The following is a 16,397-nucleotide window of genomic DNA, read 5'->3' as shown; positions in this document are numbered from 1 at the left end:
ATTGTTCTCAATTCCTTTTCCTGTTTCTCCCCATTGCTGGTGGGGAGGGGAATGGGGGGAAACAGCCTCTGGGTTGGACATTTGGACTGCAGATCCCAGAGAGGTGCAGAGAAGACAACAGCTGGGAGCAGGTAAGTTAAAAGGGCATTTGGAGGAAGGTGGAGATCAGAAAGGGGAAACAATAGGGAAAGACACAGCAGGAAAAGGCAGGGAATTGACCGCTAGACAAGAGAGTCGGGTTGCAAAAAAGACCTTCGCTGTTCCAGATCAGGGGGTTGTCTCTGCAGCTGATCCTCCCAGACCAGGTACAAATCGACCAAATGCTAAAACAAATAAGAGAAACGGGAGTGGGAGGCAGGACAGTTTGAGATCACCGTGCAGCTGTCCAGAGGAATAAAAGGAAGAGGACTGATGTGGCAGAGATCTGCTTTTGGTAACTGCTTAGGACAAGGATTGGATGCCCAGATCCAAGCCAAAAGAATGATGGAAATTGTAGTCCAATGACAGCTGGGGGACCAAGGTTAAAAATCCCTGGCTTACAACATGACACCGTAAACAAAAGCACTTATTACATGTGGCAGATTTGCCAGTATTTGCATGAAATTTGCTGGCAGTTTTAACTTGCTCTCCTTCTTGTCATTCTCTGCTAACTCCCTCACCACCACCACCACCACACCACACATACTGCATCATAACCCCCACCCCCAGATTCTCGTTTCTCCCATCCACTGATGTCATTCCATCCCAGACCCATTTACCACCTTCCTTTCATGATGCCATCTACTTCTCTCCTGCTGGTCTTGTAGCAAGCATGACTTGTCCCCTGTGCTAAGCCTGGTCTGTCCTAGTTGGCATTTGAATGGGAGACTACATGTGAACACTGCAAGATGTTCCCCTTAGGGGATGGGGCTGTTCTGGGAAGAGCCCCTGCCTGCTTGCATGCAGAAGGTTGCAAGCTCCCTCCCTGGCAGCATCTCCAAGATAAGGCTGAGAGAGACCCCTGCCTCTAAACTTGGAGAAGCTGCTGCCAGTCTGGGTAGACAATACTGAGCTAGATGGACCAATGGTCTGATTTAGTGTATGACAGCTTTCTATGCGCCTATATTATTGTAATGGCAGAGCAACCTGCTTTGCTTGCAGGCACCGTTGGGGCCTTGGGGGTCTTCTAGTCCAACCCCCTGCTCAGTGTGTAGGAAACTGCTGCAGCATTCCTCACAGGTGACTGCCCAGTCTTTGTTTGGAAACCTCCAGTGAAGGAGCACCCACCAGTGCATGAGGCAGACTGTTCCACTGTCCAACAGATCTTACAGTTCTTCCTCCTAATGTTTAGCATGAATCTGTTCCTTGTAAATTCAATTTATTGGTTCTAGTTCCGCCCTCAGGAGCAAGAGAGAACAAGTTTGCTTCATTTGCCTGCAGATATCTGAAGCCAGTTATTCTAGCCCCACTTAGTCTTCTCTTCCCCAAGCTAAACATACCCAGTTCCTTCAACCCTTCCTCATAGGACTTAGTTTCCAGACCCCTCACCATTTGCTGCCCTCCTTTGAACCTGCTCCGGTTTGTCAACACCCTTCTTAAAATGTGGAGCCCAAAATGGGACACACTATTCCAAGTGCTTCTGTGTTCCTTAGAAGAAGGGTGGAATAAAAATATACAAAAAATGTGTCCAGTGGGATTTACTGAAGCAATTTTGTGTAAGACTGCATTCTAAATACATTTTTTGGGTTTTTTGGAATAGGGATTTTGTTTAAAATAGGGATTTTCATACTTGTCCCCATATATTGTTGGGTCACAACTTCCATCATCTCCAGCCACAATGGCCGAAGACCATTGTGGTGGAGGATGATGGGAGTGGTAGTCCAACAATATCTGGATTACAAGTTTGGGAACCGCTGCTCTAGGATGTGGCAACAAATTAGGCAAATATCTTGAAAAAGCTATCAATAATATAATAATAATTGTTGGGTATGCAGTATTCAGGGTATGCAGTATGCAGTATATAATAATAATTCAGTATGCAGTATGCAGTATTCAGGATTTGCATTCAGTATGCATCCGGAGACACTAGACATCCTGGTGGACTCCTAACCAGGATCGATAGATCCAGGACCTATTCGATCAGGTGCGTATGAAACTTTGGCCAAAAAAGAGTAACTCCAACAAGTCTGATGGGATATGGCAGGTGTTCCCAACCAACCTTGAGTCTCCACATCTTATTGGACTACAATCCCCATCATCCATTGTGGCTGGGCATGATGGAAGTTGTAGTGCAATATCTGGGAGACCTGAGATTGGGGACCCCTGGGATATGGCATAACTTTCTGGAGCTCTATGGTGACAGAAGACTGATGATGTTTCTGGGCCACACCCCTAGGCCTCCCGCATCTGGAAGGACAAAAGCAATGGTTGAAGTTGGGCATTTTGACCAATGATCAAATGCTGCACTTGTGCAGCGAAGGAAGTTGCACTAGAGCAAGAATAGCTCTAGAGCAAGAATCACATAGCTCAGCTAAATCATGAGGATTTTCGGAATTGTGCTCTTGAACAAAAGTTCCCTGCAAACACATGAGGTGTGCTGGTTTGTTTTGTTTAACACATTTATATACCACCCTATACAAAATCTCAGGGGGGTTCACAATCCAAACAAACAGCAGCCAAACCCCCAAAATCATATAAAACAGATTCAAATTACTGCAAACAAAACTTTAAAACATCATAAAGTTTGTCTTGTGTGTAAACGCAAGCTCCAGACTTCTGTGACCACGACTATTTACATGCCAGCAATGTTTTCACAACAGTTTACAGAGAAAAATAAATAATAAATACACAAGTCGATCCCCTGTCCTCCAAAATGGGCTCACAGTCTAAAAAGTGGACGCCATAAGGTAGACACCAGCAACAGCCACTGGAGGGATGCTGTGCTATATAGCTGGATGGGGACAATTGCTCCCCCACAGCTTAATATAAGAGAATCGCCATGTTGAAAAATGCCCCTTTGCTCAGTTAGTAGACTTAGCATGACTAATTGGCTAGCACAATATCCTTTCACAAGTGCAGCATTAATGTGAATACGAATATGTTTATATACCACTTTTCAACAAAAGTGCCCAAAGCGGTTTACATCGATATACATTAGGGCTGCTCAACTTCGGCCCTCCTGCAGAAGGCCTACAGTTCCCATAATCCCTGGATATTGGCCATTGTGGCTTGGGATTATGGGAGTTGTAGTTCAAAACGTTTTGGGTTTAGGAGAGCCAGCGTGGTGTAGTGGTTAGAGTGCTGGACTAGGACTGAGGAGACCCGAGTTCAAATCCCCATTCAGCCATGATACTTGCTGGGTGATTCTGGGCCAGTCACTTCTCTCTCAGCCTAACCTACTTCACAGGGTTGTTGTGAGGAGAAAGGTAACTATGTACACTGCTCTGGGCTCCTTGGAGAAAGAGCAGAATAGAAATGTAAATAAAATAAACAAAAAACAGCTGGAGGGCCAAAGTTGAGCAGGCTTGATATAAATACATAAAATGGCTCCCTGTCCCCCCAAGGGCTCACAACCTAAAAATGCTGTGCCAGGAATGGATAGGGGCAGTTGCTCTCCCCCGGCTAAGTAAAGAGAATCATCATTTTTAAAAGGTGCCTCTTTGTTAATCAGGATGTTGGCCACTCTCTAGGGTGTGTGTGTGTGTGTGTGTGTAGATAGATCTATCTGTCTATCTATCTATCTATCTATCTATCTATTTATTTATTTTAATGATTAGGGAGAGTATGGGTGAAGGGAGTCGGGGAAAGAGCACTGGATAATGTCTGCAGTGTTACTGAACAGAAGATGGGGTTTGTCATTTGTACTAACTGAAGACAGACACTTCACTTGGTGTGATGCTGATGTTGTGCAAAGGGATGAAGGGTGTATTAGGGTTCTTGGGGGCTGATTAGATACTTGGAAAAGCTTATAATAAAAAATGAATAGCAAAAAAAGAAAGACAAGAAAGAAATGAATTTCTTTTTCAATCCAGGAACCACATCCAGGAATAAAAATGGAAGAGCAGGACCCAGCAGGACCCAAACCCTGGAAGAAAATGGAGGTGGGGGGAAGGGACCCTCACGTTGTCCAGGTTGGGACCATCAGAGAGTTTCTGACGGAGGAAGGGCCACCACAAATTAAGCAAGAACCCCACGAGGGTCTACCACAGTGTTGGGAAGCCCAGTGGCAGGAGTTCCTGAGGACAATGCAGGCCCCTCATTCAGGATGGAAAAACCCACCACTGCCTCAGACCTGGTCAGAGGAGGATTCTCGGGATATACAGGCCAGCTTCAAGGGAGTAGCTGATGCCAGCCAGTGGTCTAGAGGAGAGCATCTGGCCCAGACACTTCCAGGCCGCCGTGGAGAAACCCAAGCAAGTGCCAAGTCTTCCGTGAAAGTGGAGGGAGAGATTCTGAACGAGGAGGGCATCCGCTTAGAGACCCAGCGCCAGCACTTCCGGCAGCTCTGCTACCAGGAGGCTGAGAGGCCCCGAGAGGTTTTCAGGCAGCTCCAGGAACTCTGCCACCGGTGGCTGAAACCAATGACATACAGCAAGGAGAGGATCCTAGAGCTAGTGATCTTGGAGCAGTTCCTGACCATCCTGCCTCAAGAAATGCAGAGATGGGTCTGGGAACGTAGGCCAGAAACCTCTGCCCGAGCAGTGGCCCTGGCAGAGGATTTCTTGTTGAGACAGCAAGAGCCTGAGAGGTTAACACTGAAGGTGAGAGCGTTTCGTTCAAGACATCTGAAAGGACATGGCAACAGCTGTGTTCAAAAAGTTGGAAAATAGAGCAGAAATCTTAGTGTTTGATTTGATTTGCATATCCTGCTCTTCCTCCAAGAAGCTCAGAGTGGTGTACAACAATTCGGTTAGGCTGAAAGATAAGTGACTGCTCAGAGTCACCCAGTGGTTTTCATAGCTGAATGGGGACTTGAATCTGGGTCTTCCCAGGCCAAATCCAATACTCTAACCACTGCACCACACTGGTTATTAGGGGTTCCTCAGAAAGCAGCTGGGGGTTGAGGGTGGAGAGGGATCATAGCCCAGTGGAAGAGCACCTGCTTTGCATGCAGAAAATACCAGGTTCTGTCCCTGGCATCTCCAAGTAAGGCTGGGAAAGACCCCTATCTGAATCCTGGAGTGCTGCTGCCAGTCAGTGTAGACAATGAGATCATTCACACAATCAGAAACTGTGTTCTACTGGGGTTTGGGAACTGTGCGCACTCCCAATTTTCAGTTGCATGGAAGCAAGGTAGGAGGAAAAGCTACCCAGGTTTGCCTCCATCTTGCTTCCACACAATCACTTCTACCCAGGTCTACCTTGCTTCCACACAAATGAAAATTGGAAGTGCACACAGCTCCCAAACTCAGGTAGAACACAGTTTTTGATTGTGTGAATGACTTCAATGTTGTGCTATTGAACTGATGGCCTGACCCAACATGAGGCAGCTTCCTATGAGAGCAGACCTAGACTAGCTTTCTGGTATTTTAAGAAAACACAAGAAGTGCTCTGCTAGATCAGACTGAAGGTCCGTGTTGGCCAGCACCATCATCATTCTTTATTGCGGTCATAGACCAATACATAGTAAAACATACATACTTGCAAGAAACTCAGCATAATAAATCACACAGATTATAACGCAATATGAACAGGTTAGAATTAAGGCAGATGTGGTGAAGTCCAGATAGATCTTGCTGACAGCCAAAGGGAGCAGAGCACCCTCCATTACAATCATAAAACAAAAATCATGGAAAAGAGAAAGCAAAACATTATTGGAAACCTAAGCGGATGTTACAAATGATATAACAGTACCTAGCCATTTTGCTGATTAGGTCATCATCAAGACTGGACAGTAAATACTTCAAATAAAAGTCATCCAAATGCCCAGGAAAATGTTGCAGCAAAGGGGACACTAATCTTAAGCGGGCGTCCCTATAGAAATTACAATATAAAATGGCATGCGCACTTGTCTCCACTTGACCAGACCCGCAAGGGCAAAGTCGAGCAGAGAAAGGGGTACCTTTAAATCTTCCCTCCATAACAGCAGATGGAAGCGCATTAAGACGGGCGAGAGTCAAAGCACGTCTGAGTTTAGGAATGGTAATTAGACTCAAATAGCTAGCTGGTTTGATGTTAAACATTTGATCCCCCAAAAAGATATTCTTAGGCAAGGAAGCAACTTCTTCCTGCAGTTCCATGTCCATGATACGTTGTTTGATCTGAGTCCTGGCTCGATCATATCCCATTTTGATAATCTCATCCTGAGAGAAACCATAATGAGCCAATTTGTCAATAATTTGGGCCTTCCACTTGAATCTGAAACAATCAGTCTTAATAAGGGGGGCCAATCCTACACAAGAGAAGACAAATTTTAACCAGAATAATATGATATTCCTCCAATAACAAGTTTCCAATCTAATCATACCCACCTCTCGTCTTAATGCATCGGGGGACTAACAATATAGATCTCAGAAATTTGGACTGCAGGGCTTCTAAAGCCGTAAAGTTAGTAATAGGTCCTATTTGGGCTCCGTACAACACTTGAGGGTGGACTTTAGATACAAATAGTTTAACTGCAGTGGGGATATAAGAACCCCCCCTCGAGAAATGAAAAGATGTAATTAGATTAGTGGTTAGCTGTGCTGTCAACAAAGTAGATTTGAGGTGGGCATTGCGTGACCCTGATGAATGAAAAACCACTCCTAGATATTTAAAGGAGTTGACCTGTGCAATCCTATGATCATTGATGGACCAACAATATTGCCTAGGTCGTTTTGCAAAAACTATAACTTTATTTTTTTCATAATTTATCTCAATGAACTCTTGGGAACAAAATTTTGAAAGAAGGCCCAAGGCACGTCTCAAACCAATTGGGGTTTGGGACATGATTGCCATATCATCCGCATATAAAAGGATAGATACATGCTTATTTGCTATTTTGGGAGGATGCGTAGAAGGTGTAGATACGAAAGGGACCACCGAGTTAATGTATAGATTAAATAATAAGGGAGCCAGGATGCAACCCTGCCTCACGCCCCTGTATGTAGGTATCGCAGTCGAAAGGGACCCCAGTGCATTGCAGCGAACTTTCAGAAAGGCACTTTCATACAAGGAAGAAATCAATAATAGCAACCTTCTGTCTATCGAAAGATTGCACAGTTTACGCCAGAGCCTTTCACGGGATATAAGATCGAATGCGGATTTAAGATCAATAAAGTCCGGAAGCTGGCTTACTAGAATATTTTTCAGATAAGAATTGTAGAGTGAAGGTGTGCTCCAGGGTAGACTGGCCCGCCCGAAAGCTAGCCTGCTCTGGGGCCAGAACATCATTTGTCTCAATCCAATCCACCAATTTATAAAATAGATGTTTAGCATAGATCTTACTAATCACGTTTAGAAGGCTGATTGGGCAATAATTTTTAGGGTCATCCCTGTTGCCCTTTTTATAAAAGGGTATAATAATGGCTACACCCCAATCACGGGGGATATTAACCGTAGAGTCGATGTAAGAAAAGAGAGAAGCAAGCAGGGGTACCCACCAATCAAGATTAGACCGCAGCGCATCAATAGTAATAAAGTCGCTTTCTGGAGCCTTGCCTATAGGAAAAGATTTAATAAGCCTTTCGACTTCGGGGCACGAAACAGGGTCCCAACTGGGAATCACAGTATTACAGCACCTTCTTTCCAGTGGTGGCCACCCAGCTGCCTTCAGGGAGCCCTCAATCCCATCATGAATTTTATCCCAGTTTTTCAGACAGGGCTTTCTGATCTGGGCCGCTCTCCTCCTGGAAAGCAAGCCAAAATCATTGTCTAACCCATTTCTTTCTGGGTCCATTCAAGGTGTTGGTTCTAACCTTTTGGTAAGAAAGGAAGCAAACTTGTTGGTTTGGCCACAGGCTGTATCTACAATACTGAAATGAAAAGAAAATCCAAAACGTACAATGCTTCTGCCCTGACCTCTGGTGCTCAGCAACCGTTGCCCCTCTTTGCCTAAAAGAGAATGGCAATTCTCACTAAAGGTCGATTTTCCTTTGTGTTTCAGATGTTGGGGCCTTTGGAAGAGGTGACAATTGATTCCCCCAAGTCTGAGCTCCATCCAGGTAAGGTTGCAGCTGGCATATCAGCCGAAGTTGATCAAAGTGGCTCCAAGCCACAGAGGCCACTTGAGCCTCTAGTGACTGTGCTGAATCAAAGAGCAGCCCCAGACGGTGAACCTACATGCTTATTTATATTGGCTGGCATCCAGACTAATGTTGCACTTATGCAAACATGTTGTGCTAAGTCTGGAGCGTGTGTCCCAGGGCCAGGCAGGCATGGAGCCAGCCAAGCGGCGGCCTGGGTCCAGCCCCACTCGGTGGCCTGCTCGAAACATGCCCATGCGCATGATGTCACGCACACGGGGGCATAGCTCGGGCTCCAGAGGAGCCCAGAGCAAACTCCCTCCTCCTACTCCTGGGCTGCCAAGAGCCCGGGCAAACTCTGTTGCCAGTTATTTCAGGCAGCGCCACTGCCCGATAGAACGTTTTTCCCTTCCTTTCCCCCTCTGGAGAGAGAGAACGGGGAAACGTCCTATCAGGCAACCAACGCTGCCTGAAATGACGAGCTGAGAGCTCATTCGGGCTCTCTGCAGCACAGGCCACACCCCCTTTGCGTGTGATATCACACACAAAGGGGGCATGGCCTGGGCCTTGCTGAAGTCTCATGGACCCATGAGGCTTCGGCGGCCTTTTCTATTGGCGGCCCGGGTTCTTTGAACCCGTTGGCCCAGTGGTGGCTCCGCCCCTGGTCCCAGGCTCATGTTGTGCTAGCACATAGGGACATAGGAAGCTGCCATATACTGAGTCAGCCCCTTGGTCCATCTAACTCAGTATTGTCTACACAGACTGGCAGCGGCTTCTCCAAGGTTGCAGGCAGGGATCTCTCTCAGCCCTATCTTGGAGATGCTGCCAAGGAGGGAACTTGGAACGTTCTGCTCTTCCCAGAGCGGCTCCATCTCCTAGGGGAATATCTTACAATGCTCACATGTGGACTCCCATTCAAATGCAACCAGGGTAGGCTCTGCTTAGCTAATGGGACAAAGCCAATCTTGCTACCACAAGAACAGCTCTTCTCTCCAGTTCCGAACCTGTTCGCACACCCCTAGAAAGGGGTCCTCTATCCATTTTCTGCACACCACATGCCACTATCTGATGGCCAGAACTTTCAACATTCTAGGGTTTGATTTCAGTGCCAATGTCCATCCCTGGAACATGTGGGGTAATAAGAGACTAATTCTGAGCATATGCAGAATACGTTCCTTCATTACTGAATTACCACGGCCAATTTTCACACCTGCCCAGGCAGGAATGACCCCATAGGACCTCTCATTTTAAAAGAGATTAAGTACCATCTCTCACTACAAGTAATACAGCACAAACGTGCTTGCACAACAAAGGGAGCAACCTGTGGCTCACTTTGCAGAGGGGCTTTGTGCAAGAGCAGGATCTGGGTTGTAACCTTGCAGAGCTATGCAGTCTTCTTGCTCTCGTGCAACTTGGTTCGTCGCACAAGTGCAGCATAAGTCTGGATATCAGCCCATGAAGTCTTTCACACGACCTCTCCGGGGAGAGCGGGCGGGACGCAGGGAAGGCACGAGATTGAGCAGCCGCCGATCTCCCTTCTGCCACGCTGTGTGGTGCCCACACGAGCAGCAGGGCGGTGGAGGGAGACGCTGTGGGCGGGAGGACTCCCCCACCCCTGCATCCCAGGGTGCCCCGCGGCTCGAGCACAGCGGCTGCACTCAGCACGACCGCTCCTTCCTCCCAGCTCACTGCCAGAAATGGCGGCAGGCTGGGGGGTGGGGGGGAGCCGTTTAACCCGGAGGGCGTTGCCCAAATGACAGTTTCACTTCACCTCGGCTAAACGCCTGGTTTAAACGTAGGGCTTGGCACAGGGGCTGCGCCACAAGACCAGCTCTCCTCTTGCTGTGTGTATCTTGCTGACATCCAGACTAAAGCAGCACTTGGACAAACATGTGACACTAGCGCAAGGTTGTTTCACTAGTTCCGCGAAGTCTGGAGCTAGTGTTGCACTAGTTCAAACCTGTGGCACACCTATGTGTTTTGCTGGGTATTTTTGCGCAAGTGCACATTTCTGAGGATTCCCTTGACTTTGCACAGCTCTAGTTTTCTTGCACTAGAGCAAAGTGGTCTCTTGCACAAGCTCTTTGTTTGTCTAGTAATCAGTCTTTCAAAATAAATATTGATTGCTTCACTGTTCTTGCCACTTAGAGACTCCCCTGCTGAAGTGACAGGATTGATGTCATTGTTTTCTTTTCCAGAGACAGAGAGGCACATATGGAAGAACAAGGAGGCCTTCCAACCTGAGCAAGTGGACATTGGTGAGATATCTCCAGGAAGGGCCAGAGGACCATCGTTCCAAAGTCCTGATATGAACGAGGTGCCTGGAAGTCAAGAGGGCTCAGAAAGTCACCAGGAAAACCATTCAGGGAAGACAGCAAAACAAACTTTTCTTCATAAGGAAGATGATCAGGGCTCCCACAGTAAACTTTTTCCTGGGGTTATCTACAATTGTCAGACAAAAACTACAGCAATTGACTCTGGGGAAATCTTCCGCCAGGACTCCAGCCTTCCTAAGGATCAGGAAATGCATCGGAAAGAAAAGCTACATGAGTGTATATATTGTGGGGAAGTCTTCATGAATACATCACACCTTATTACGCATCTGCGAAGCCACACGGGAGAGAAACCATACGAATATCCAGATGGTGGGCAAAGCTTCAGTCTTCCAATTGGACATGAGAGGGCTTGTATTGGAGAGGAACAATATGGTTGCTCTGAGTGCGGGAAAAGTTTCAGTGACAGCTCTTACCTTCGAAAGCATCAAAGGATACATACGGGCGAGAAACCATTCAATTGCTCACAGTGTGGGAAATGTTTCGCCCAACGCTCTGTGCTTTGGAGACATAAGAGGACTCATGTGGGGGAGAAGCTACATACCTGCTCAGACTGTGGCAAGGGCTTTTGTGATAAAAATTCCCTTCGCACGCACCAGAGAGCCCACACGGGAGAGAAACCGTTTGAATGCTCCGAATGCGGGAAACGGTTTGGCTATGCCCCTAACCTTGCAAGGCACAAAAAGCTGCACACAGGAGAGAAGCCCTTTCAGTGTTCAGACTGTGGCAAACGTCTGTGTGATAAAAAATCCCTTATTATGCACAAGAGAACCCATACTGGAGAGAAACCGTACACGTGCTCAGCTTGTGGCAAAAACTTCAGTTGGAAAGGATCCCTCCTTATACATGAAAGGACCCATACAGGAGAGAGACCGCATCAGTGCTCAGACTGTGGCAAAGGTTTCTGCGATAAGCAGTCACTTATTACGCACCGGAGAGCCCACACGGGAGAGAAACCATATGAGTGCTCCAAGTGCGGCAAACGGTTCGGTTATGCTCCTAACCTCGTCCGCCATAAGAAGCTACACACAGGAGAGAAGCCCTACCAGTGCTCTCACTGTGGGAAATGGTTCTCTCAGCCTTCTGACCTCCTGAGACATGAGACAATCCACACGCGAGAGAAGCCACATAAGTGCACGGACTGTGACAAGAGCTTCAGCCAGAAAGCATCCCTCATTGGACACAAGAGAACACATACAGGAGAGAAGCCGTATGAGTGCTCTGAGTGTGAGAAAAGATTCTGTAGTTTCTCCGGATTCCGTAAACATCAGAGAATCCACACCGGAGTGAAACTATAAGAATGCTTGGAGTGTAAGAAAGGCTGAGACTTGAAAGCTTAGGTGGTGAGAAAAGATTCTTCCAGTTGGAGCTCCAGTCATGGGGGACACTGGAAAATTTATACAGGAGCACAGATTTCCAGACACTTGCTCTTAACATCTTAGGGGGGAGGGACAATGGGTTGAATCTGGAGAAGCATGAGTGAAATTCCACTTGTGCAATGGGAGTTTCCCACCCCCTCTTCCCCACTGCAAACCCCAGTTCTGCTCTTGAAGGATAGGGGATCCTCCAGAATGGAGGGTTGCCATGGGAGGAGGCGATAAGAATTTGGGGGATACTCCTTTCACAAGTGGAACTGCATTCTGCTCATACTAGGCACCTTTAGAACCAAGCCAGAATCTTGAAATATCTTTGCCTGGGGCAATGTTTTCCAGAATTGCTCTCAGGGTGCTAAACATTGGAAAATCTACTGCAGTTGCTGAACATGTTCACTCCTCATGTCTATTTATTTTACTATGGAGAAGAAAAACGTTATGACACCAAGAACTGAGCAACGATTCATTTGATGTTCCTGAAGGGTTTTATTCAGCTCTTGTGCAAGGCTGGTGACGAGATACTGGGTGCTTGCTTTGGCGGGGGAGAGTGGTCTTAATAATGCACAGGCACTGGAAAAATTCCATTTTGCTGCAGATGGGCTGGGTGTGATGGAGGTTCAGTGTTTAACATTTCCATTTCACTTAACCATTGTTACCCATCCAGAGCAGCTGGGATTAACTAGAAATATGAATGCAAACAATATCCCTCAAACCTCTTTCCCCTGCCTTGAACAATGCAGATCATTGCATTTATTCCAATCATCCATTATGATCCAGTGGTGGCTGGGGAGGGCCGCACAGAGGGTGCGGCGAGAGTCCCTTTAACTGGCGATATCACCGGCATTCCACAGTTAGATTCCCACCTACAGCACTCACCTGGCCACTGCACATGCGCAGTGGATTAAGTCTGTTAAAGGTACCTCTCGCCACACCTCTTGCACCGCCCTCCCCGACTGCCACTGTTATGATCCCCTTAATGCCTTTTCAGTGATCCAGCGAAACAGGATGCTGGACTAGATGGGCCTTGGGCCTGATCCAGCAGGGCTGTTCTTAGGTTCAGTGCCGTGCACTGGCTCCTGCCCCACTTTCCTGTATACATTTCTCCAGTCATCTGTTCAATCTGTCTTCAATCTCTTGCTCAGGCTTGCCTCTCTTTCCCTCCGACCCTTCTCATTCGCTGCACTCCTGTGGGGCACTGGAGGGTCCGTGAATCAGGACTGCTCTCAGGGTGAGGCTGCAGTGCCTTATCTTCTGTAGCCACCAGGGCTCAGGTTGGGCATATTGCTGAGCTCTGTGGCTCCAGGGCTCCATCTAGGCTGCACTACCAGCCTGCCAAAACACCCCCTCAGCTGACCCCATGGGCCAATGTCTGCTGTCTGCTAGTCCCTGCAAAGCCCTGGCCTAGCCCTGGCCAACATAAGGCCTGGAGGCCGGATCTGGCCCGCGGGGACTTTTTGGCTGGCCCCAGGGCTGGCCCAAAGTATTGTGGTGCTTGAGGTGAGGTGCAAAATTCCTCCTTGCCCCATGGACCTGGCGGGGGTCAGCCCCTTTTCAAAACTGACCTTTGAAGGCGTTGGACGTGCAAGGAACTGCAAGGAAGAGGAGAGGTTGCTAGGAGCCTCCTCTTCCCTCCTCATACTTGTTTTCATTAATATTTTTAATTAATTAATTTTCATGTAATCATTAATGTGTTGAGAATGTATCTTGGCCCTTGCCTACCAAGTCATGGTTTGTTCTGGCCCACCAGGGTATTTGACTTATGCATGCCTGCCCTAGTCTCAGAGCTTGCTCCTCATTCTGATCCACTTGCCTCTCAATACCAGTTGCAGGGGAGTAGCAGGAGGAGAGAGGGCATGCCCTCGGCTCTTGCCTGTGGGCTCCCCAGAGGCATCTGGTGGGCCACTGTGCGAAGCAGGATGCTGGACTAGGTGGGCCTTGGGCCTGATCTACCAGGGCTTTTTCTTATGTTAACTTGTCACTGGTGTGAGGGCACTGCCTATGAGCCTGCAGCTTTGGATCCTGAACCAGCCTGTCTTTCGTCACACCAGCTTCTGGCCCCCTCTGATTCTGCCTGCTGTTTTGGATGCAGTACCTGCTTCTGGTTTGTCTGAACTGACTGCCAGCTCCTTCCATTCTGGGTCCCAGAACCTGACTGCTTGGAGTCTCAGACAACTTGTCCTCCATAAATCAAAAACTATATTTCCCATTTCTCATCTGTGCTTCTCTTCTTTTCTACTCCTGCCACTGGAAGCTTTACTTCTTGGCATCCCTCTGGCTCTTTCCATTGGTAATTAAACTCGCCTCCTTCTATTTTCTCCCCTACAGCACTTTTAACTTTCCCCTCCCTCTATGTGTTGTGTCTGACTTAGATTGTAAACCTGAAGACTGAGCCTTACGTACAGTGCCTAGTTTAGATAGCTGCTCTACAAACAAAGAAAACCATGTTGAAAACATTTGTTGTTAAATTTTAGCGTGTGCAGTTCCATATATACTCTCTGTCTTTGGGCTGGAGGCCTGGGAAGAATCTTGCCCTTCACTTCACTTCATAGTCTGGGAATAAAAAAGGCTGCCGGTGACTCCATTATCTTTAAGAACGTTTATGCTGAGGGTGAGAGTGCCTCTGAGCAGATGCAGAAGTTCATTGTTCCCTGGCCAATGCAAAAGTACACATCTTTTTAATTTAGAGTACTTATTGAAAATATGTCTGTACCAATTTTCAACCAAGTAAGTAGCCTCTTAATGGCGCAGCAAAGAAGTAACTTGCTTAGGGAGCAAGAGGTTGCTGGTTCGAGTCCCTGCTGGTATGTTTCCCAGACTATGGGAAACACCTGTATGAGATCTCATACTGTGCAGGAGATGGCAATGTTATGGTAAACCCCTCTTGTATTCTGCCAAAGACAACCACAGGGCTCTGTAGTCACCAGGAGTCAACACCAACTCAACAGCACACTTTTATCTTTAAGTGGTCAAAGCGGTTTCCGTAGTAAAAGACAAAAGGTGGGAAAAGAGATATAATCACTGTGTCAGTTCGAACAATATTCCCCCTCCTACCCCTAAACAGCCCATTTAATTAAAACGGGGACATGTTGAAAGTGCACATATCTTTACATATTCCCCGCACATCCTGATGTCCTCCCAGCATGTTGCTTTATCACATGGGGGAGGCAGTTTGGATGGACACACTGGTAGGACGAAAGGCAGCAAAATGTGCCAGGGAGGCGTGAGGACAAGCACCCTCTCAGCACAGCCCCATTTTGATTGCATGGCCTGGTGGGGGTTGGGGGTCTAAATATATGATCGGAATCATTCCACTATGATTCTGGAATTTGACCTAGGCCTCTTGCCTCCTAAGCAGTCTTCAGCATCATTCTCTCCTCACTCTTTAAAGTGTCTAAGCATTTCCTCTTTCTCCTTCTGTCCAGGCTAAGTGGTTCCTCATTGCCCCTAGAGAGCAGGGGTGAAGATTAGGTAGCTCCAGAGGTGAACTAGCTACCTAATGCTCACCCCTGCTCTATCCAGGCCGATCCTATGGGCTTGCTTCTCCCTCCCTTCTCTTCCAGCCAGTACTGCAAATCTGATTGCCTGGCTGAGTTGAGGCAGGGACGCACCATTTTTAAATCTCCCTCCAGGTCCTCAGGGTTGCTTTAACTAGGCCTTCCATTAATTTCTTTCCAGTTTCTTCCCCCACAAAGCAGCTTCTCTTGCTCCCCACACCAGTCCTGCAGCAAAACTCTCCTGTGTTAACTTCCCTTATTCTGTTGATGTTAGTTTTTGTGCAAGCTGCGATTTTGTGATGTGACTCAATCTTCCCAGGTGACAGTTTTGTGCCTGGCTTTACTTCCTCAAGCTGCTATTTTATGGTGGCACTTTTGGCTCTGGCCAAAAATAAATAAATAATGCTGATCTTGGAAATCTTAAAAGTTAGCAATTCATGCTTGCTACCACAAGACTGACCAGCTCTCCTCCACTTTATACTTGTCTGAACCATTTAGCGCAGAGGTGACCAACCTGAAGCTCTCTGACGGCTGTTGAACTACAACTCCCATTATCCCCAGCCGCAAAACTTTAGTCCAATACCAATTGTAGTTCAGTTGGTTGTTCTCAGAATAATGTTGCTCTCAGAAGCCTTAAATCGGCCCACCCCACCTCTATAGACTCAATGGGTTAAACAGAGTTCTGACTCTTAGACAGGCTTCCATAGAAGCGGTGGGGACAAGAGTTTCACAATCATAAAAAGATAAAGAGTTCCATACAGCCCACACTTCAATTTTGACTGCTACAATGCAGAATGCAGAAGCCACTTTATTTCCCAAACTTTATGATTCACCTCAACCTATTCCCTTTGTTTTGATTGTCATACATGTTCAGTTGGGAAATGTTGCTATAGTTTTACTCCAGAGGGGTAATCGAAAAGCCACAGTAGGGTAATACTTTTATTAGGACCAAATAAAACATCTTTTAAGGCAGGATATTAAGCAGGTAAGTGGCATAGGCAGAGAAAAAGGTGGACATGATGTTGAAATTCCACAGTTCTGCAGTTTGTAAACTGT

General features: G+C 47.1%; 1 protein-coding gene across 1 annotated transcript; it reads left to right on the top strand.

The window, feature by feature from the left end:
• Nucleotides 1–5: 5 nt before the first annotated feature.
• On the top strand, nt 6–14,423 carry LOC128343049 (zinc finger protein 436-like). The gene is made up of 4 exons (XM_053291447.1): nt 6–131; nt 4,011–4,739; nt 8,063–8,120; nt 10,340–14,423. The coding sequence occupies exons 2-4, from the start codon at nt 4,032–4,034 to the stop codon at nt 11,770–11,772; spliced, it is 2,199 nt and encodes a 732-aa protein (XP_053147422.1). The 5' UTR covers nt 6–131; nt 4,011–4,031; the 3' UTR covers nt 11,773–14,423.
• Nucleotides 14,424–16,397: the final 1,974 nt, after the last annotated feature.

Source organism: Hemicordylus capensis, chromosome 2, assembly GCF_027244095.1.
Source record: "Hemicordylus capensis ecotype Gifberg chromosome 2, rHemCap1.1.pri, whole genome shotgun sequence".
In the NCBI taxonomy this organism is placed as follows: Eukaryota; Metazoa; Chordata; class Lepidosauria; order Squamata; family Cordylidae; genus Hemicordylus; species Hemicordylus capensis.
This window is presented reverse-complemented; position numbering and strand designations above follow the sequence as displayed.